The sequence below is a fragment of the Lolium rigidum genome, chromosome 1 (assembly GCF_022539505.1).
Source record: "Lolium rigidum isolate FL_2022 chromosome 1, APGP_CSIRO_Lrig_0.1, whole genome shotgun sequence".
NCBI lineage: Eukaryota > Viridiplantae > Streptophyta > Magnoliopsida > Poales > Poaceae > Lolium > Lolium rigidum.
Genome location: NC_061508.1, coordinates 35,226,740 through 35,249,039, shown reverse-complemented (window position 1 = coordinate 35,249,039; position 22,300 = coordinate 35,226,740). Strand labels below are relative to the sequence as shown.

At 46.3% G+C, this 22,300-nt stretch overlaps 2 protein-coding genes across 4 annotated transcripts in view; both read right to left on the bottom strand.

Moving 5' to 3' along the window:
- The window catches only part of LOC124685201 (pentatricopeptide repeat-containing protein At3g18110, chloroplastic), a 38,633-nt gene extending 21,982 nt beyond the window's left edge, over nt 1-16,651 (bottom strand). The window contains exons 1-8 of one of the 3 annotated variants that reach the window (XM_047219531.1): nt 12,984-16,651; nt 12,570-12,770; nt 11,958-12,048; nt 10,685-11,415; nt 10,502-10,597; nt 10,107-10,173; nt 8,155-8,261; nt 7,982-8,017 (exon numbers count right to left, since the gene is read on the bottom strand). In XM_047219531.1, coding sequence (XP_047075487.1) covers nt 10,879-11,415; nt 11,958-12,048; nt 12,570-12,770; nt 12,984-16,492 — 4,338 coding nt within the window. In that variant the 5' untranslated portion in view covers nt 16,493-16,651 and the 3' untranslated portion in view covers nt 7,982-8,017; nt 8,155-8,261; nt 10,107-10,173; nt 10,502-10,597; nt 10,685-10,878. Of the gene's footprint in view, nt 1-7,981; nt 8,018-8,154; nt 8,262-10,106; nt 10,174-10,501; nt 10,598-10,684; nt 11,416-11,957; nt 12,049-12,569; nt 12,771-12,983 lie in introns of those variants that run through there. The other 2 variants (XM_047219533.1, XM_047219532.1) reach the window with 2 other exon arrangements.
- A 1,806-nt stretch (nt 16,652-18,457) lies between these two features.
- LOC124685203 (polyadenylate-binding protein-interacting protein 7-like) lies at nt 18,458-21,697 on the bottom strand. The gene is made up of 5 exons (XM_047219534.1): nt 20,910-21,697; nt 20,143-20,530; nt 19,744-19,814; nt 19,051-19,175; nt 18,458-18,946 (listed from the first exon to the last, which is right to left on the bottom strand). The coding sequence occupies exons 1-5, from the start codon at nt 21,639-21,641 to the stop codon at nt 18,664-18,666; spliced, it is 1,599 nt and encodes a 532-aa protein (XP_047075490.1). The 5' UTR covers nt 21,642-21,697; the 3' UTR covers nt 18,458-18,663.
- Between the last annotated feature and the right edge of the window lie 603 nt (nt 21,698-22,300).

Below are 22,300 nucleotides of genomic sequence, written 5' to 3'. Positions count from 1 at the left end.
ACCGCCGAAGCCGAATATGTTGCCGCCGCAAGTGGATGCACTCAATTGTTATGGATGAGGCAAACTTTAAAGGAATACGGTGTCATTTGTGACAAAGTGCCTCTATTATGTGACAATGAAAGTGCCATCAAGATTGCCTATAATCCGGTGCAACATTCAAGAACGAAGCATATTGAGATCCGGAATCATTTCATTAGGGATCATGTTGCCCGGGGTGATATTGAGCTTATCTATGTTCCTACCAAAGATCAACTTGCCGATATATTCACGAAGCCTCTTGATGAAGCAAGGTTCTCTTATTTGAGGAATGAGCTAAATATCATTGATTCAAGGAGTATAGCTTGACCATCTTGCAAACACACTTTCGTCTCAAAACTTTATTTGGTTTAGATGTGGGCATGGAAATAGGGGGAGTGCGGTTTAAATTATTGAGCTATCCCTCCCCCCATAATGCCAACATTAAGAAATCATTCTCTTTATATCATATGTTGATATGTGAGCTTCAATGATGAGTAGTGGCTTGGACCCAAGATATATCTTCGCGGTGCCATGCCACAACACTCATATATGGTGGCCTAGGCCACCACACTCTTCTTTGTGAAGAGTTGGAGTTATTTGGATCTTATTGCCTCTTATTTGACAACTCCATGTTCTTATGGGAAATCACTCAAGTTTGGCCTTATTTGCTCATATCTTGCAAACTTGAGTGATCATGTACCATTAACAGTTTGAACCCTCTAAACCTAAGCCTATTCTCTCCAATAAGCCACTTCCATCTTGCTCATTTGTCATGTTTGGTAAAAACTTGGAGTTTGAGGTTGTCTCGGTCGGATGATCTAGGTTGCCCCATCTTATTGGTAAATATGCATCTCATATGTGACGTGATAGTTCATTACATCACATATGGTTTCGCAAATATCCAACTAAAGATAGGCTGGATTTACGGAATTCCGGAATCTTCCGAACACCGGATAATCCGCCCCCGAGCGCTCCGGATATCCGGCCGGGCCGGATTATCCGCCCCACTTTGGGCCGGATTATCCGGCCCGGGCGTTTGCGGGAAGACTAAGGGAGGCCGCGGGGTGAACGGTTGGCACACCAATCAGTTCCCCCACGCGCCCCTTCTTCCTCCTCAAGCCGCCGGAGCTCCTCCTCCTCGCCGGAGCCACTCCGTCCGCCCCCTCTCGGAGTTCTTGGGTGGATCGGGTGGATCTCCTCCCTAGCTACCTTCTCCTCCAAGCGGTTTCCACAATGGATGTGGGTATGATTCACAATCTCTATCCCTAGATGTTGTGTTTTATATGTGCTATTTTCTTGGTGGAATTGGTGTCTAGTTGTTCCAAATCGTGTGTAGTGTACTCCTCTTGCATGCTATGAGGCCGATCTAGTCTTAGACATGGTTTTTGATTGGAAATCCGCACATCTCGAAGGGCCGGATTATCCGCCCCCGAGCCGGCCGGATTATCCGGCCAGGCCGGATTATCCGCCCCTAGGGGACCCCGGATTATCCGGCCTGGAGCTTCATCGCCGCTGCAGTTTGCCTCAATCTGTCATGTCTAGATTTGTACCGACTTATTTGCATGCTTCTCGAGTGTATTACTCGTATCTTACATGACTTATGAGCATTACCTTCTCTTTGCTACCCGCCTTTGCTTCTCACGGTGGTGCTTCTCGGGGTGGTCGGAGACGCCAGAGGCATGATCGATCTAGTGACGAGTTTGCACCCAATGCACCTCGCAAGTCCGTCTCCTCAAGGCGGAAGAACAAGGAAGCGAGGGAGAACTACAAGGCCATGGATCCTATTTCTTATTCAGCTATCCGCTTGAAGAACTGGTATGAAGACGTTCCAAGGGATGAAGAGATAGAGGGCAGGAGATATTGGTGCATGGAGCAAATGTACATCTACAAGGACATCTATGAACCAATGAAGAATCTGAGACCCATGCAAGCCATTGATGTGGACATTCTAGCCGAGAACAATCATTTTGAAGATGCTATCTCGGGTTGTTGGAAGAATGGGCTTGAAAGATATCATGAAGATTCAATGTAACTATAGCCCGGATTTGGTGAAGCAATTCTTTGCCACTTTGGCAATCAAGACCGATGAGGAACGCACTATGGAATGGATGTCCGGCTCCACACACCGCACCGCCACTCGCGCCGCTTTGCCGGTATCCTTGGAGTTTCTATTGATGAGGGTCGTCGTCTTCATGGACCTCAACAGACCGACAAGAATGCTCTTGCAAATCTCTATACCTCAGCTGGAAGGATTGGTTATACTAAGGGGCTGCTCACCATATACGATCGGCTGCTCGGTTCTTTCGGGCAACCATTTGCCCAAGTGGTGGTAACAATGATGCTATCCGGGGAGTTCTTGTGGATCTTATGCACCTCGGCTATAAGTGTGCTCGTGATGGTGATGAGGTGCGGGACTACACTCTTGATATCATGGACTTTATCTTCCATGAGATCCGTGATGCCATGGTCTCCCGGACCACCATACCTTATGCCCCCTACATCCAGCTTCTCATCAACAACTCTGTGTCTGTGAGTGAAGATTTGAGTGGGTATCCGTTAGTGCAGCACCATGTCAAGAAGGCCTACAAGCTTAAGCCAGTCTCTTCAGCTGTACCTGCACCTGACTCTTTCATGCATGATGCTCGTTCTAGTGGTGTTGCTCCTGCTCGTCATCCTGATGCCCCGGCTCTGAGGAAGGAAGTGACTCGGCTTAGTTGGTTTCAGCGTCACATCCTTTGCATGAACATTGAGATTCACAAGGAGAACTATGCGGCTAGCCGTGAGCGTTCCGAGATCAAGCATACTCGGGCGGTTATTCTACACAAGCTCGGTGGTGATCAAGGTCCCCCGCCTCGCCCTCCAGCTCACCCGGGTTACACTAGGTGGCACTCTGCACAAGTTCCATGGAGTGATCTTGATGATTGCCTTCAAAGGTCCAACACCTCTCGTCGCTCTCCGGATGCTCCTGACACTGATGAAGAGGAAGAAGAAGAAGAAGAGGTGCAAGAGTCTGATGATGATTATGCCTCCGAGTGATTGCCATGGGACGTGTAGCATCGCGCTTGTCCCCTTTTTGGCGTCTCGATGCCAAAGGGGGAGAAGTGTTCTATTAGGATTCTCCGGGATTTGCATGGTTTGGGCACAAGCATATGCGTTTATCATTCTTATGTTGCTTGTGTTCCCCTTTTAGTTGAACTATTTGGTTTGTTTGTGTGCCGTTCAAAACTATGTGCTATGTGGTGTGAGACATTGTTATGGTTTTCGGATTTCTATTTGTTGAGATCAAGGATATTACATTGTGTGTGATGCTATATCTCCGCATTATATATCTACACATGGGTATGATTTCTTGCTTCCTATCTCAACTTCATATGTGTCAATGTCTTTTGTTAGAGCTCATGTTGGATATCTTTTATGTTGAGGCACCATACTCCTATGTGTTGTGTATTTGTATTCAAATGCAAATTACTTATATGCACACATGTAGGGGGAGTGCCTCTATGTCTTGCCATCATGCTTGTCTCTTTTTTTGTGATTCCTTGGCAAATCCGTATATTGTCATCAAACACCAAAAAGGGGGAGATTGAAAGAACATCTCTTGCATTTTGTTTTGTGTGTTTGATGTCAATATATGTGATACACTAATGTTTGATTAAGTGGTACAGGGATTACATAGTTTCATATTTGCGTGTGTTGGATTTGGTCGGTCTGTCAAAAGATAACAGGAAAAGTTTGGCCAGGCCGGATAATCCGGGCCGGATATTCTTGAAATATCCGGCCCCCTGTTTTTGGCTAAGTCTTCGAGGAAAAACAGCTCAGTAGGGGGGCCGGACATTTGGCCGGATAATGTCCCGGTATTGTACCTGGGCCGGATTATCCGGGCCGGATATTTTGGAAATATCCGGCCCCCTCGATTTTGGCTAAGGACTGGAGGAAATGTGAATCGAGTACATGGGCCGGATATTTGGCCGGACAATGTCACACTTTTGTTCCGTAGGCCGGATTATCCGGGGGGCGGATTATCCGGCCCCTACTTACACCGGATTATCCGGCCCCGGAAGCGACAACGGCTCAATTTCGAGAGGGGGTATAAATACAACCCTTCTTCTACCTTGGTTGCTTGCTCAATCATTACACAAGAAATCTGCCAAGCCACCTCCATTAGAGCCACCTCAAGAAAGTCAAGATTTGCAAGATCTCCTTCCTCCCCCAACCAAAGCTCTTGATCTTTGGGGATTCGAAGGAGAAGACACCGATCTACATCCTCACCGAAGCGTTCTTCATTTCCCCTCTCTTGTTTGAGGGATCTCATGCTAGTGTTCCTATTTGGTTCCCTAGTTGATTTGTTGTTGATGTATTGTTGTTGATTGTTGTATTGTTACAGATTTAGGAGCCTCCAATTTGGTTGTGGATGTGTGCCCCAAGAACTTTGTAAAGGCCCGGTTTCCGCCTCGAGGAAATCCCTTAGTGGAAGTGGGCTAGGCCTTCGTGGCGTTGCTCACAGGAGATCTGAGTGAAGCCTTCGTGGCTGTTGGTTTGGCTTGCGTAGCAACCACACTCCTCCAAACGTAGACGTACCTTCTTGCAAAGGAAGGGAACTACGGGAATCATCTCCGTGTCATCGCGTGCTACACTCTCGGTTACCTCTATCCCACTCTATCTACTATTGCGTAGCTTTACCTTGCTTAGTTGATATCCTTGTCATATAGGTAAATTCACATAGTTGCATATCTAGAGAATTTACCTTTCGTGTCAAGCCTAAATTGAAAAAGAACTAAAAATTGGTTAGCACCTATTCACCCCCCCCCTCTAGGTGCGGCATACGATCCTTTCAGCGCCACCCAGCCCGTAAGCTGGAGTGGAATCCTCACGCGTACAGGCCGCCCGCGTCGAGTGAAATCCACGGCCCCGACGGCGAGCCGGCGAGGTGTCGCCGGCGAGCCGCCGGCCCCGTACGTATTTAGGATAGAAGTAGTACCTAAAAAAAATGTAATGAATCTCTTTAATGAAAAATATTGTTTATGCCTATGACACGCGGGCCAGAGGCGGACAAGGGGCGGATGCGAGCGACCAGCCTTTCGCGTCCGCGGCCACGCAAACCCGGCCAAGATTTGGGCTGGGTTTGCGTCGATCCGGACGCCGCGGACATCCGTTTTAGGGATGGGTCCGCGCACTAGGCCGGGTTTTTATCCGGCTGGACCCATCCGGACGCGCGGACGCGGGATGGGTCGCCCGGTTGGAGATGCCCTAAGACCTTGCTTCCTCTGCAGTTTGGAAGGAAGTGCGCGGCTCCAAAAGAAGGAAAACCTTCCTGTGGCTTTTGATTAAGCAGAGGTCTCAAGTTTGGGCGGTGTTGCGTCGTCAGGGGATTGTCCACTCTGATGTCTGTCCATCTGGCTGTAGCACCAGCGAAACAGCAAACCGCTTGGCATTGTAGCGTCCTCATACTAGAGCTGTGTTGCAGAATTTTGGAACTAACACGCTGGGGCTACTAAGAGCATCTCCAACCGCGTCCCCCAATATGTCCCCCAAGCCGCGACGAATTGAGCGTTTGGAGGACGTGTTTTGTTCGTGCCGCGTTTGGGGGACGTCGCTCCCCAGCCGCGTCCCCCAAACGCCGCCCCGAACATTTAAAATACTTCTTTTTAACACATAACCATTTATCAAATATAGCATATGAATAAAAATATTTGCCAGGATTATTTTCAAATTAAATTACAACAAACAATAAAACAAGTAAACAAATATAGTAAATAGGGCTAGATGCTACATCAAGGTGCCACGGTATTTCCTTTGATCCTCCACAAATGCTCAACGAGATCAGCTTGAAGTTTCTCATGAACATTGCTGTCACGGATCTCTGCGTGCATGGCGAGAAAATCAGCAAAATCTGCAGGCAACTCATGATCAACCTCCACAAGAGGGCCTTGACACTCATAGGGACCAACATGTGACCTAGCATGATTCTTGTGGTCATCCTCGATGATCATGTTGTGCATGATCACACAAGCCTGCATCACCTCCCACATTTGGTCGTGAGACCAGCTTAGAGCAGAGTACCGGATAATGGCAAATTGTGCTTGAAGCACACCAAATGCCCGCTCGACATCCTTCCTGCAAGCCTCCTGTCGCGTAGCAAAGTGGGAATTCTTCAGACTCGATGGATTCGAGATTGTTTTGACAAAAGTGGCCCATTTTGGATATATACCATCGGCTAGATAATAGCCTTTGGTATATTCGTGGCCATTGATCTCATAGTTGCATGGTGGAGCATGTCCTTCCACTAGTCTGCTGAACACCGGAGACTGCTGCAACACGTTGATGTCATTGTGTGATTCCGCCATGCCAAAGAAAGAATGCCAAATCCACAGGTCATAATCTGCCACAGCTTCAAACACCACACTGCAATATCCATGACGCCCTTTGTATATACCTTGTCAAGCAAACGGGCAGTTCTTCCATGCCCAGTGCATGCAATCGATACTTCCAAGCATTCCAGAGAATCCTCTGGCAGCATTTTGTGCCATGATCCTTGCGGTCTCTTCCTCGCTTGGCCCTCTCAAATAGTATTTGCCAAACTTTCCCACCACGGCTCGGCAAAACTTGTACATGCACTCAATGGCGGTAGACTCACTCATGCGAAGGTAGTCGTCCTGTGTATCGGCAGGTGCTCCGTATGCAAGCATCCTCGTGGCGGCGGTGCACTTCTGAATGGACGAGAACCCGACAACGCCTACAGCGTCGAGCTTGAGCTTGAAGTAGGGGTCGAACTCTCGAACGCCGTGGAGGATATTCATGAACAGCCCCTTGCTCATCTTGTACCGGCGCCGAAAATTGTTGGCATGTGTTGCATCATCGGCGAAGTAGTCGTTGTACAGCATGGCATGCCCCTCCATCCTCTGCCGGGGCTTCGACTTCCTTTTTCCCGTCCTTGATCCTCCGCGGCGCGGCCTCTTCCTCTTCTCCGCCTCAGCGTCAACCATGTCCTGGAGGGACGCGATGATCAGCAAATGCTCCTGCAGGTCGTCGTCGAAGGCTTGCTCGTCCTCCGGCGAGCGGGGGCAAGCATCTCATCGTCGTTGTCCATGGCTAAAGCAAAATCAATGGTTAAAATTGCGCCGAGGCGAGACGACGCAACAAACGGCCGGCCAATCGCGCCTACGTGGCAAGTCGTCGAGCACCTTCCGTGCGCGGAGGTGGGGGCGGATTTGACGGCGCGTTCGGGACGCGCGGCGGCGAGCGGCGGCGGCACGACCGGCGGGTGCCCCAGCCGCGACAACGGTGCCGACTCTTAGCAGAGATCAGACGCCCAAACGGCCGGGAAATCAAGCGGCGGCGGTGGGGTGGGAGGAAGGAGCGACGAGAAAAGAGGCGCGAACCAACGGTTTATGCAAATAGTCGCCGACATGTGGGAGCCCGCCTCGCTTTTCGGTGTGTCCGGCGTCCCCGGAGCGTCCCCTGTGGGACAGGAACGGGCTCGGAGCGCCGGACACCGTATCGGGCCGCGCCGGACAAAAATGGGCTTTGGGGGACGCGGCTGGAACGGTTTTTCTGTCCGGCGCGCCCCAAATCCCTTTGGGGGACGCTTTGGGGAACGCGGCTGGAGATGCTCTAACACCGGAGGTCTTCTCGACTTCTCATATTATGAAAAGGAGCTGTTTCGCAAGTTGTGTGACCGGTTAATTCGTTTTGCAACATATGTGACTTAAGTGCACATATAGAACAAGTTGTGTGACCGCGGGTGCCACTAACTCGACAATCTGCTTGTCTCGCAATAGGAAGGTCTTCGACAACATCACAACCCCACCTCATGTGGTGGTAAAACAATGCACTGAAAACCTAAAGCTGTGGCTGTCTCCGACAAGGCATTTGGAATAGCGGGCTACTATCTGCTGGATTGAAGATTGGCCCGATGAACAACCCTCTTCAGTTCTTTGTTTCTCCCTTTTGTACTTTATTTTTCTTTTCACCTTCCCTTAATGCCTTTTGCTTTCTTCCCCTGTTATGTCCACATAAAAGGATAGTTTTATGCATACAGTACTATAAACACAAGACTACCACACATAAATAACGCAAAGTGATGTGTTCGACCAAAACATTCAGAACTAACTGACAAATTTGCAACGCATTTTGTACCACTGGATATGGATCCACCAGTGCTGCGGAACAACCCCACATTCATAGCATTGAACTTCAATATCCACAACTTCAGTTACTTATGGCAAAGTTTACAATGGGTGAAACTGTATCAATTAAAGGTGCATTAATTCAGTCATGTTCGGAAGATACAAATAGATAAGTAGACAAATAGTTCCAGCTTCAGAAGAAATGTGCAGTGAATAGAAGATTGTCGGAGCCCCCTTCCTCCCGTGTCGCTCCCGCTTGGGGCGACACCGGAGGACCCCCAACCCTAGACCTCCTAGCCCTCCCCTCTCCTTCCCTCCTCCTCGCTGCCGCCGGAGGTGGCCGCCCGGAAATCCGCGCGCGGCCGCCAAGGAAGGTGGCGGCCGGGATCTCGCTGCTTCGCGGTCCTCGCGGAGAGCTCGGGCATCTGGGGCGGCGGCCTCGCTTGGGGAGGGCGGCGCCGTTCCGGCGGCAGGAGGCGCCCGCCGATGCCGGTGGTTCCTCTTCTTGGCCGGCAGGGGCGGCGAGGAGAGGGTGTGGCGAGGTCGCGGTGCGGTGGCTGCCCCGTCGGCCTCCCGGCCGGATCTCGAAGACGGTGGCCCGTGCTCGTGCCTGTTCCGATCCCGATGCCTCCGGATATGGCCTCGCCGGATCTGGTGGGTAGTCGCGGTGTGCGGGGCCGGGGCTTTGGTCCGGGGAAACCTTTGGCCGGCGGAGGCGGCCACGGCGTCAAGGGCGCTCCGGCGCACTCCTTGGAGGTGACGCCGAGGTCCAACCCTATCCCCTTCCTCCCTCCTCCCGGGTGAAAACCTAAATCTCTTGGATTGGGCGGCGGCGGCGTTCTGACGTCGTGTCCTCCTTGGAGGCGTCGTCTTGGGACGGTGGGAGGTGAACGGCGGTTCGTGGGCACCTGGTGGCGGCGTTCAATGGTGGCGGCTTTCTACCATGGTCGGCTGCGGCCTACAATGGTGGTTCTGGTGCCATTATCTTGGTCGTGTCTTCTTTTGGCGGCTTCGCCCTAAAGCTTGCTTCTTGATGAGTGTTCGGTGGCCGAGGATGACGATGTGCGTGGACAGCTCGTGTGCAGTTTTGATCCTCGCTCGATGTTCGGCTCCCGGCAGCCCTTTTGGTCGGCTCCTTCTTGCGTGCTCTAGGATGAGCTATTCTACCTTCCGATGGTTCGATGCCTTTCGACCCAGGGCGAGGAGGCCGGGGCCTTCTTCGGAGGTAGAGGCGGATTTCACGACCACTATGGTGCTGTCGAGATTTGACGAAGACAGGGCCTTTCTCAGGTGTGTCTACTCCACGACTTCTTCTTCAAGGCTATGAGCGCGAGGACGGATGAAGGCTTCGTCTCAGGCGGTGTTTTTTTGATGTATTTTTTGCTCTGTGTGCGTTGCCTGTTAGCTGAACTATCAGCATCTTGTATCTGCCATTCGTGGCTTTATTAATTTAAAGCTGGGCTAAGGCCTGATGTTTAAAAAAAATATTTAGTTATCTTTTGGTAGTAATGTTAGCTCGTCATGGTTCCAGATTTTTTGGAAATGAAGCATTATCATATAGGTTCTGAAAGGGTCCTAATAATGTAACAGAACAATAAAGTTATGAATTTATGATAGTCAGGTTGAATATTGTACTGTGAAGAGATACTATGTCTTCGGTTCTTCATTTTACACATAGTACAAAGCCACAAATCAGGAAACTCGAAATGATGCAACCCAATGTGGGTAACTAGATAGACATATCAGCTACTCTCAGTTCACTGACCTGTCACCATGGCGACATATACATGAGACTACAAAGTGATGAAATCACCACAGTAAATGATATCAAGTTATCAACTTACTAACTAATCTATTTTAGCAAAATATGAAGAAAATAACAAGATTTATATAGAAAACAGCCGAGCAAGAGGAAGCTATGAAACAAACTACCCATATAAAGGTATAAATAAGAAGACTCACCAGAGAAATGGTTCATGGCTGTTCATGTAATAGGAGTCTGCAGCCATCAACCATGTACCTCATGTTCCTGACAAGATTTTAGTGTGCAACAAATGTGAGTACAATAAATTACAAACTGCTAGGGTGTATTCAGCCCACTGAAATGTAGATAGGTATCATAAATGTGATCAATTCCTAAGCTGGTGTTAACACTCATTACTCACCCCTACGAGGCTGCTATAAATATTCTAATGATGAATATCATTGTGTTACCAGTTCACCACACTATCAAATGAAGCATGTGTTAGGCAAAAGAAAGCAGCCCCTTTCTAATTCTACGAGTTTGGGCCAATGCATCAAATGAAATTTAAGTTTGAGACCAATATAATTACCCTTTAAACAATTCAAAAGCTTACTTAGAATATGACATGAATAAGGCATTGTTTTGCATCATAATGTCGCATGACGATGTCACATTGAGTCAAAGATGCTATCTCCGTTGCTTGTTCGTCCTGCAAGGAAATGATAGAAATACAAAAGTACTATGTAAAACCATAAAATTGTAGGCTACAAGTTACAGAAGAGATGATAACCATTACCAGTATGAACTTGCTACAACTGTGACAAACCTGGAACCAAATGCATCCCATCTTTTCTTTGATCACACTCATACCTTGACTGATCAACATCGCAGTGATGTCACCATTCCTTCTCCCTTTTTCTCTCATTAAGAAACTTCATGTAAATGCCACAACGCCGCTTGAGAAAATGCCATGATGAAGCAAAATAAGCACTACTTCAGAACTGCCTGTGTGCTTTGTTCTCTAACAAATCTTGCTCTCCGTGTTCCTTTTTTAGATTTTCTTGATATGACAAGACCCTGTTTTTTCATTCTTTCCAGTTTTTCTTTCCTTCCTTGTATATCAGCCTTAATAACTTCGGCCCTGCTTTCTTCTGACAACAGAGCTAATCTGGAGAATTTCTTTGGCCATACTTCCCCAAGTTTGCCGTGTATATCTTTAAATGTGGATACAAGACCAGCTCTCATGAAGTACCCTTCAGTGAGCTTAATTGAGTTCATTTTTGGAAGAGCTGGGGCGTCTTTCAACTCAAGATCCATGCAGAAAGGAGAATCTTTCAGCCACATCTTAAGAGAGTAAGACTTTGCCACAAAGCGACCTGATCGAGTTCTACATGGCAAGAAAGGGGAGCCCATTTCCAAAAGGTAAGCTCTAATGGTTTTACGCAAGGATACCATGTTATATTCCCCCTCCCCTGTGACCAGTACAATAGATTTGGGAGATTCTGGTGAACCTTGGAGTGAAGCATCCTACATTGCAAATGGAATTTATGGATGGCATGTTAACAATCAGATGGAGGAGTAAGATTTAAGGAATCAACAATATTTTAAACCATTTAAACGAAAGTCTCTCCACATTAGGTATACAGGACTAAAGCAAACGGAGTAAGGGTAAATTTATATCAGGACGTTGAAACTGGAAGAACATTTTTTTCAGGGGAATATTCTGAGTTGTTTTGGTGCTTTCAATCAAATTAATGCCCTCAAGTAGAAATCATCTATACCTAGCTACTAAGAAATGCGATAAATAACCTGCATTTAAGCAATAAATATGTTCACTATGTTATAATTACTTTATAAACTCCAGCATAGGGCATAAAGTACATACATGCTAATTAGTGAATCTGTCAAGCTGGCATGATTCTCAGTGAGTCCAGCCACAAAAGCCGATGAGAAAATTTTACTACTATTGTATTGTACATATGCAAACATATTTCTTTAAATTGGTGTTTTCCTCTATTATTATCTTAATGCAAAATGTACTATAAAGAAATGTTGTTAGGAGCACCTACTTGCATGTGATCAAGCCATAGTGTTAGAGCGATAAGTGCAGCCCCAGCAGACAACTTCCGGACGTCAGCTCCCCAATCTTTTTCTATCACCCTGAAATCATTCACACAATTAATGTCAATGCCACTACCCTCTCCTTGAATTGTAACCTAGATGGTAACGGCTGAAAGGTGATAACAGCAGTGGAAACAATGAATAAGAATTTAACAGGAAAATGGTATTTTTACAATTGGCCAAAAAGCAACGGCATCGTTAAAAATCCAACACAGGCTAGTGTCTCTTTGGGGTGAAGCCTGGGGACAGTAACTGTTTGCTCACATATATCTTTAACCAACTCCTAAATGTTCAGATGAAAGATTTAAAACATTACAATATTACATTGTGCCTTTTTCTGCAATAGTTTTTTGTAAGGCTGTCAACCGAGTTGCTATCTGTAATTATCTATGATTGCTTTCCTTTATCAGTTGCATATGTCTGGACAGGAACTATCAGTGTGTGGCCCACTTATTTTGGTTAAAAATAATGCACATGAAATGCAGATTCGAAAGCACAAAGTTAAGTATAGCTTCTAACGAGAATATTCAGACTTCAGAGTTAAAGATTGTGGTATGTACCGAAAGACATTATGATGGTATATGCTTCTGTTCACTGCCAACTGGAAAATGTATGAAGCAGTTGATCGACGTTCAAATGCCCACAACAGGTCTTCTAGTGCATTTACAAAGTTCAGAGCAGCAGAATCTTCTAGTGCCTCGAGTTCTTTAAGAAAATTGTCAGCCTCAGTTAATAGAGATGAAGTCCTCTCAGTCAGGAGCCTGCAAAATGTGCAAGAAGTTATAACCAAATTTAGCATGTGAAGTACTCCCTCCGTCCTGTTGAAAGTTGACGTAGATTTTTCTAAATTTGGATGTATCCACACAGTAGATAGTGTCTAGATACATTCAAATTTAGGCAAATCCAAGACAACTTTCATGGGACGGAGGGAGTATGTCCCATCATTTTAATCATACTCAAAGAATTGTGTCAACCTAATGGGAAGATCAAATCCACAATCCCGTAAAGAGTTTAGGAGAAGAATGGCATCATCAGTTCGCTCGCACAAACTAGCGGCCCTAATGAAACATGTCCAAACTTGATGATCAGGTTGTATACCATCTGTTTTCATTTCCATTAGCTTTGTGATTCCAAGATTGTATTCACCATTTTTCAAGTAAGCATCAAAAACAGTACTGTATGGTAAAGTGCTGACTTCCAAACTGGAAGATTTCAAGCTGTTCAGTACTTTCTCAGCTTCATCTGGGTGCCCTGCAGTCCCATAAGAAGTCATAAGGATGTGCATGGTGGCAATTGTTGGTTCGATGCTATCCTCTTTCATAGCTGCTAGTAGTTGCTCGGCTTTGGAATGGTTGCACGAATCCCTGTACATTTTCATCATCGTATGATACAAAGATCGATTTAATCGATAACCCTTTGATTTTATTTCTTCAAAAAGCTGTTCACCTTGCTCCCAGAGTTTTGCTTTTCCAGATGCCACAAGCAAGCTTTTATATGATTCTAACCTGGGTGTCAAACCTCGTCTACCCATCTCATTCAAGAGAGTAAAACCTTCTTCAGGCCTCCGGTCTCTACTGTACATGACTATCAATGTATTATATGTATCCTCATCAGGCTCTAAGCCAGCTTCCAGAATACTATGGTATAATTCTACTGTCTTGTCAAAGTTTCCATTCCCAGTATACATCAAAAGAAGGGTATTAAGTATGGATAGATCTGGCTTGAATCCTGCTCCCTCCATCTCCTCAACCATCAATTCAACATCCCTGAATCGTTTATTACGGCAGAGCAAGGAAATCATACTTCTGTAGATGTGCATATTTGGCAGGTATCCTGCTTCCTTCATTCCATTATATATTTTCATTACCTCGAATACATCTCCGGCATTTGCAAAGGCTTCAAGCATAAGGATTACTGTGCTTTTGCTAATCTTGAAACCCATATCTTGAAGCTCCTGAACAATCACATACAACTCATTCAGCCTGCCATCTATAATCAATGCTCTCATCATTCCATTAACTGAATCAACAGTTGGTAGAGGGCCCTTTTTAATCATACTGTCAAAGACTGCCCTCGCTTGCTCATAAAGGCCACTCTCGGCATAGGCATGTATCAACGCATTCCAAATCCGTCTGTCAACACCTGACTCTTGCTTCAGTCCTTTCACGAAATTTTCTGCATGCTGCCAGAGTCTTGTCTTCCCATATGATTCGATTATAGTTATTCTAGATGAAAGAGTGTTTAGCCAAATACCAGAATGTACAGCTTCATCCATCAATCGGTGAGCTGTTTCTGGGAAGCCCAATTTACAGTATGTAGAGATCATACTCTCGTATATCTTCTGGGAAGGCTTTACACCGATAAACTGCATATCGCAGAACACCTGAGAAGATTCAGGAAAAAATTCAGCCTCCTCAAGGCATGTAATCAAGTGCTCGTACAAGTTACAATCTTGGCCAAAAGATCCACATTTTAATGTCTGCATACTGTTGTACTCTTGAATGGCAGCAGCAACCTTCTTCTTTTTGCACAGAAGCATGATGGAACATTCAGCTATCAAGTTATGGGAGCTGGGGACATACTCCCGGATGCATTGAAGCAAAGAGAGACCTTCTTCATGCTTTCCCATCGTTTCATATGCATCCAAAATGGACAGTAAACTCTCACTGTCAGGCTCATGTCCCTGTAGGCATGCCTTCTTTAACAGTGTAGCACCCTGAGAAATGCACTCTGCCTTGATGAGTATACTATATACCAGTTGCGGATTCATTTGACAAACAACCCCCATGTCTTGCATAACTCCTTCAATCTGCTCACATTCATTTCCTTTTGCAAGTGCAGAAAGCATGACCTGATACAAGGTGGCATCTGGTGTATAACCATCCTTCATCATTGTCCGATACAGAAGCATCAGTTTTTTCGTCTCACCAGACCTTGCGATAATGTCCAGCATAACCAAATAGGCTAAACGATCAGGTTTGACACCTGATGCAAGCATACGATCAAATGTCCGCTCCGCCTCGTCCTGCCTCCCACCTTTGGCATACGCACATATCAAAGCACTGAAAGTTACCAGCGTTGGCTTTAGTCCTGCATCTGCCATCTCCTCCAGCACCTTCCCCGCATCAGTAATCCTATCCATCTTCCCCAAGGAATCAATCAAGACAGTATAAGTAACAGCATCTGGAGTGCAGCCTATAGCCCTCATCTCATCATACAGACCAAGCGCCAAGTCCAGCCTGCCCATCTTTCCGTACATATGGATCATCGTATTGTAAGTTATCCCATCCTTGTTGAACCCAGCCTTGAGCAATTCCTCACAGACCCGCTCGACCGCGTCGACATCTCCTTCCTTGGCAAAAGCATGAAGGAGAGAATTATAAGTAACTGCATCCGGCTTAAAGCCCTTCTGTAGCAGCTCCACAAACATCCACTCAGCCTCCTGTGCCGTCCCGCAGCGGCCATGAACCGACACCATGGCATTGTACGTCCACAAATCAGGCCGGCACTGTGAATCAATCATATCCTGAAACACCGCCACCGCATCGTCCAGAATGGACCCTTGCGAGCACGCACTGATGAGGGTGTTGTAGGTGATAACATCCGGCCTCAGCCCGGCCTGCCGGACCTGGAGCAGGAGATCGAAGGCCGCGCCAGGGGCTAAGCTCCCAGACTTGGCTCTGGCGTTGATCAGCGTGTTGAAGCTAACGAGGTCGGGCTCAATCCCCTGGCCGCGCATTGCGTCAAGCAGCTGCCGGACGTCGTCGAAGCGGCCAGAGCGGGCGTAGACGCCCATCATGGCGTTGAACACCTGCACGGTGGCGCCCTCGCCCACGAACCGGAGGAAGACCCCCTCCGCGAGCTCGTCCTGGCGAGCGCGGCCGAGGACTCCGAGCACGACGGCGACCACGCGGGGGCCCGGGCCGGCGGCGCCGCTCGCCACGAGCCACTCGAAGGCGTCGAGCGCGCGGCGCCAGGAGGACGCGCCGACCGCGCGCACGACGTAGGCGAGCTCGTCGGGGGACACCCACGCCTCGTCGAGCGCCTCCGCGACGGGCGCGCCGGGGGGCAGCGCCAGGAGGCGGTCCGATAGTTCGGAGACGCGCTCCCGCCAGTCCCGCGCCTGGCGCAGCGCCAGCTTGCTCAGCTTCTTCACCCTCGCGCGGTGCGCGCGCGCGTCCAGCGGCTCGACGGCGGAGGCGGCGGAACCGGGGGCGGAAGCGGAGGGCGCGGGAGAATCCTTCGCCGGCTCCCCTTCGCGGGATGGCCGCGACGGGGTGGGAGGAGGAGCGGTGTCGGCGACGGGGAAGCGGGGCGCGGGGAGGTGCGGGAAGCGGAGGTTGGGCCAGCGGATGGAGGGGTCGGCGAGGGGGTAGTCGAAGTCGTCGCTGGCGGAGGACGCTGCGGCGGCCGTGGTTGCGCGACGGAGGTGGCGCGTGGAGGGGAAGGAGAAGGGTGGGGAGGAGACGGCCATGAGCGGCATCGGGCGCAAGAGGGGGATCAAGCGCGCATGGAGGTGGCGGTGGAGCTGCGGGTGTGGTTGCCGGAGGCGGCAATGGCGGAGAGTAGAACGCCAACTAGGACACTGCCTAACTGGACGCGATAACGTTGGGAGTTTGAGCGGGTAATGGAGAAGAAGATATTTGGCATCGCGCTCGAAAAAATCTGTTCGAGCTAAAAGAAGAGTCCACAGGATGTGAGGGAGCACCACATGATATTTGTGATCATCATTAGGTATTTAGACGGAACGTGTCTTTAACACATGGGCACCAGTGCTTCATGCACTTTCAAATTTTTGAAATTTCTAAAATCTCACACTTCTATTTTCTGAAAATTATGGTGTTAAATATATAGATAGATATATATAGACGTCATAAATTTGTCTTTTTTGTATTTCTCGAAATACAAAGTATTTTTTACCGGGACTTTTTTGTGTAGTCTCCTCCTTTACATATCTATCTATATATTTAACGCCATAACTTTTGGAGACATAGAAAAGTGAGGTTTTGAAATTTTCAAAAATCTAAAAGTGCATGGAGTACTGGTGCCCATGTGCACCAAATCCCCTCTCGGTATTTAGGTCGTTAGATTTTTCATTTTTCGAGAATGCAACCTCTCAAAGGAGGTAGTGTAGAATAAAAGTTTGAAGTATCTTATAGTATTATCATGCATATTACTAGTATATCATATTATCTCAACAACGCATGGTACTCCCTCCGTTTCGACAATCTTCATGGGATGGAGGAAGTATTATCATGTAATACTATCATAGGCTAATCATATTTATTGATTTGTAGAATCTCGATACAAAAATGTGTACAAGATTTGTTTGTAAATTTAATTTTTCTAGTTTTACGTGCTATGATACGTTATCTACCTATGATGGTATTATCATTTTTTCATCATTAATTGATGTGTCCAGCTTTTTGCATGCACGTGGTGCATGTACTAGCTATGATACCTCCATTGTGAGTAGTTTTAGTCAGCCAGTACATCGCTAAAGATGGCTACAACACACACCATATGATACATGGAAAGCCTCATCACAATAGCACGATGAAGGCTCCCCTTGCACCTTCACCCACCATGAAGGGCGATGGGAAGGGACATAGGTCCCCAAGACGGTGTCACCTGTGAAGATGGAGACCTCGGTAGAATTCAAAGGTGAAAGATGGCACCCGCCAGAATCGACGGGTGCATGATATCTTCCTAGCCCAACAATGATTCCAACGTCCAATCGAAACAACAGATGGCCACACCATTGAAGAGAGACAAGTCGCAACACGACATTGTTGTAGGGGGTAGTTCATTAGGCCCTCTCGAGGTTATATGGACCCGCAAGCAAGCCTAGAGCTCGATGTTGCAACATCAAGAACTAACCTATCAAAACCCTGCTTAACTCTACATGTTGCCGCCACCAAGAAACCAAAAAAAAAAAAATGTGACTTGGGGGTAAGAAGCTCTCCAGTCAATTCAATAGAAGATATTTGGGTGTATACGACGAGCTATCCAGCTATGCCTCAGGCACTCGGTTCATCCGCCACCAAGAAACCCGTTGCCACCATGCGAAGGAGAGGGCACCACCGCCATCACACACACACACCAAGATTGCCCAACGATGACCTCGGTGGCGATGAGAGCGCCAGGATGGCCACTGCCCATGCCACTTAGAGCCAGGTGACAGCAGTGGACTAAGCTAACTCGTTAGATTTTACATGAATTCAATCAAAATTTGCCTACAGTTGTTCCTGGCAGCCTAAGGAACAGAATTGGGATGGATGAATTTAAACATAAGCAGCTCAAAGTGTCACATGTTTGTCCCAAATACTGCAAGTCCCCAAATCGATTGAAACCAGCCAATTCTCTCACGTTTCACATGTGACCTATGTGTGTAATCCGTCAGTCCATCTCGCATGCACTCCAACGAACATCATGAATACGCACGGCAGAAGGGGATGGAATGTGAATTGAATGGATCTATGTATAATTTTACACTGTATTCTGTTTGTCAGGCTATCTCCTGCTGGCTCCTTTAATATACAACTACCAAGAACTTACAGTGCTGCAACAACGCTTTTTTAGTGTTTTTTCTTGCATCTCTTTCTCCTTTTTTTTGGGTTGCTTTTTTCTATCGTGCTTACCACCTAAGAGATGTTAGTACACAGCAACACGAAGCAGACCAGGCTGTGGTTGCGTGTAATGCAGGCCTTCGTCCAGAAGGAACTGCTCCACAGCAATAGGCAACCTTGCGGTGCGAGAACCCTTAGTATGGTGGCCTGTTCCCACGCATATCATGACCTGCATCCTCTCCCCTGTCGCCCTAGCAGCGCCCCTCAGGGAGCCGAGCTCAACCTTCAGGATATGAATTGCTTCGCTTACATGGAGGCCATGTAAATCAATCAGACGGTCACTCCCCCGTTGCAAAGAACCAGGGTTCCTGAACAGCAAAACAATGAATCAGCATAAAGTAGATGTGTTTGTAAAATATGTTTGGGGCAGCTATTATTAGATATAGTACAAGGAATAAAGTTATTGAGGCACCTCTGTCGATAAATAGCTTCTCTAGCTTTCTCATGAGCTGCTTTCATCTGTGAGTTATACGTCTGTCCTTTGATGCTTAGTTCCTTGGCCAGAGCTTTGTTGCCGACTAGGTAAGCTTGTCTAGCCTGTCAAGCACTCTTTCATAAATACTTCAACAACTAACAAAACTAATAAGTACAATATGCAGCACGTAGCAACTCCTTCATGAAATCTATGTGATAGTAGATATAGGTCGCACAAAATGACCAATTTATATGGCTTGTGAACTTGCAAAAAGTAGTGGAAACATATACAGAAACATGAATAGTCTCTGCCACTTATTCAGAAAGGAAATGAACAAGACAGCACTATGCCATCGATGGTTCAGCAGAAGATCAATTTTCATACACGTGTTACTGGGAGATGTGATGATTTACAGTTTATTCTTAAGTGCAGATACAAAAGGTAATCATATGACACTGGTGCGTATCAACAATAAATAGATGACAAACAATTTAAAATTCAAATTCAGCCAAAACCAATTAGTGAATGTCACATTCAATACGTCAGCAAAGTCCTCAACAAGTTCATGCTATGGTTCTCTTGATGATTTTATTACAATATTCCTTTTGAACAGATATCTACACAAGGCATGCAAATGTGAACACATAATATGTACAACCGAGCATCTGAGACCACAATAAAGATGCTTACCTGCTCAAAGCATGCATTCCGGACACGAGCAAAATCACGAGCTTCCTCCCTGGATTCTGAATACATATTTGCTGTTGGGCCATGTAAAAAGATATATTCATCAGTCTGTACTTGCACATATATCGAAAAAATGAAAAACACTAATACTCCCTTGCTTTTAATTTTTTTGTAATTTGGCAGTCAAATTAACAAAAACAGTTTACTTACTTCCAATTATTCACATCTAACTACAATTGTCTCCTGAGATATATCCAGGATCCACATAGCCCTACTTCAAATGCATACATTGCAAAGTAGAAGGTACAAATGCTAACTTGCCTGTTATAAGATAATAACAATACAATATGCAAAATCATCAAAATACACAGGAAGAAGTTATAAGATTCAGATGAGTATTACCGACTGCGTCACCAGTATCAAGCCATGGAGCTGCACGTGCACTGCTGTAGCTTTGATACTTGTTCCCAGAAGATGCTTTAGTGCCAAAATTGTACTGCTTGGGTACAGGAACGGTTGAAACACCATTGCTATAATCAGGACCTTTCTTAAACTTCCCATGGCCAGAATTCTGCGATGCAAGTTTACGAACAGCTGAAACAAAATCACCAGTACCACTAGATATGGTGTTTGAATTGCGTCCATTGAAGATGCTAAGGATATCCAAATTTCCCTTGGAGTAACCATTTTGATCTTCTACTGTTGGCAGAGCAGGGAAGTCCCCTGTGCTAAAGTTTGGTGCACTGGGGGTCATATTCATAGTATGGTTGGAGGTTGGATCGACTTGCATCTGTGAAAATAAATAAAAAATGATTCTACTGAATATTGCAATTGTAACAGTTACTCGAAGCGATATACACTGTCAACCAAATAGGAATGTAATTTTTCAAAGGTTACATGGTACTCCCTCCAACCAGAAATAAGTGACTCGAATTTGTCTAGATTCGCATGTATCTAGACACGTTTTAGTGTGTAGATACATGCAAATCTAGACAAATCCGAGTCACTTAATTCCGGACAGAGGAAGTACATTTAATACTGGTGCCTTCACAAAAAATAAATTCACAGTTAAGCTTATGGCGATATATGTCAAGAAGAGATGCCTATGTTAAGCTCTAGGTGGATGCCTGGGAGAGTTAAGATGAATACTACAGACAGAAAGAGATTACCTCTAGCTGGGTAAGGATTTCAATAGTATGATTGAAATCACATCCATTTGCATAGTACAGCTCCCCAAGACTCTCTGCTGAGAATCCAGGAAACTGGGACGCTAAATACTCTAGTGGGTCAAAAAGGCCATCTGATGCAGCAACATACTCACTAGCAAAATTGTCAGGATCATAATGAAGGTCCTGATTCTCATTAGCAAAATGGAGATCACCCACATAGTTTTGCTCCCAGTTGCTTGAACCAACAGTTGAGAAGGCTGCCTGTGAATTATCGTCATAAAGTAAATTGGGATGCCCATGTTCCAGGATTTTGCTAGCTGAAGACAACTCCTGGTGTTCTCTTGACAAGCGGCTAGCTTTTGTCCCATAGAACGGAGGCGCGTTCAAGGATAATCCAGCAAGGGACAAGTCTTCAGGTTCAGGTTCGATTTTCTCGAACGAGGTGAAGTCTGGAATGATATCATCTGGAAGCTGCTTACGCCAGAACTGGTGCGCCTCGTCGTCCGAGTTATTAGACTTGGACGACTCGGACCTATCTAGGATTTTTTTCCCAGAGGACCCCATAACTTCAGACTTGGATACACCTGAATCTGCGTTACCACCAAATGATGATGGTCTAATAACACATGAAGGGACAAATTCTGCTGCATTGGGATTTAATGCAGTGACTTTATTTGGTAACATTGCCCTTGCGTCTCCATTATTTGGAACAACTTTATTCAGAGAAGTCATCGTTTAACACAAAGTACATGTACAAGAAAACTCTTCTAACAAGATTCAACCAGGCCCTGAAAAGATGGCAAAGACGAGGGTTAGTAATAGCATGGTTCAGCATGTTTACGAGTATATTCTTAATGAGTAACTGAAACAGTAAAGGCATAGTGGTAACTAGAGATAATAAATTTATGCCAGATTTTCCAAACTATGTTAAGACATTTACTTCTAATTTACATGGATGAAAAAAATGAAGATGAATTCAGTCATAAAAACAAGTTCAGAAGCGCCAAACTAGCCAGTTACTTTAGGTCGTATACTGTTAGGTTTCCACGAAGTTTATTTTTGTGACTATCAGTTAGACATGGCAACACTAGCTTCCCCATTAATAGAAATAGCGGTTTCCAAATTTACACAGGACCCATAGCCGGTAGGTATCTTTCCAAAAAGGGCGTTACAGCAGCGCGTCACCCGTTTGCACACGGAATGGCGTGCCCTTTCTTAGCTCATAATATAACTGCCTGCCTACCTTACCGGCACAGCTTCCGACGTCACAAAAGCAGCATCTCCCTATGCAGTTTTACCAGTCTGTATTCGTCAAATTCATACGATAAGACGTTAAAAATAGCAAGGAGTTTGTTGGTATGCATGGGATTTTAACAGCGAAATTTTGTACG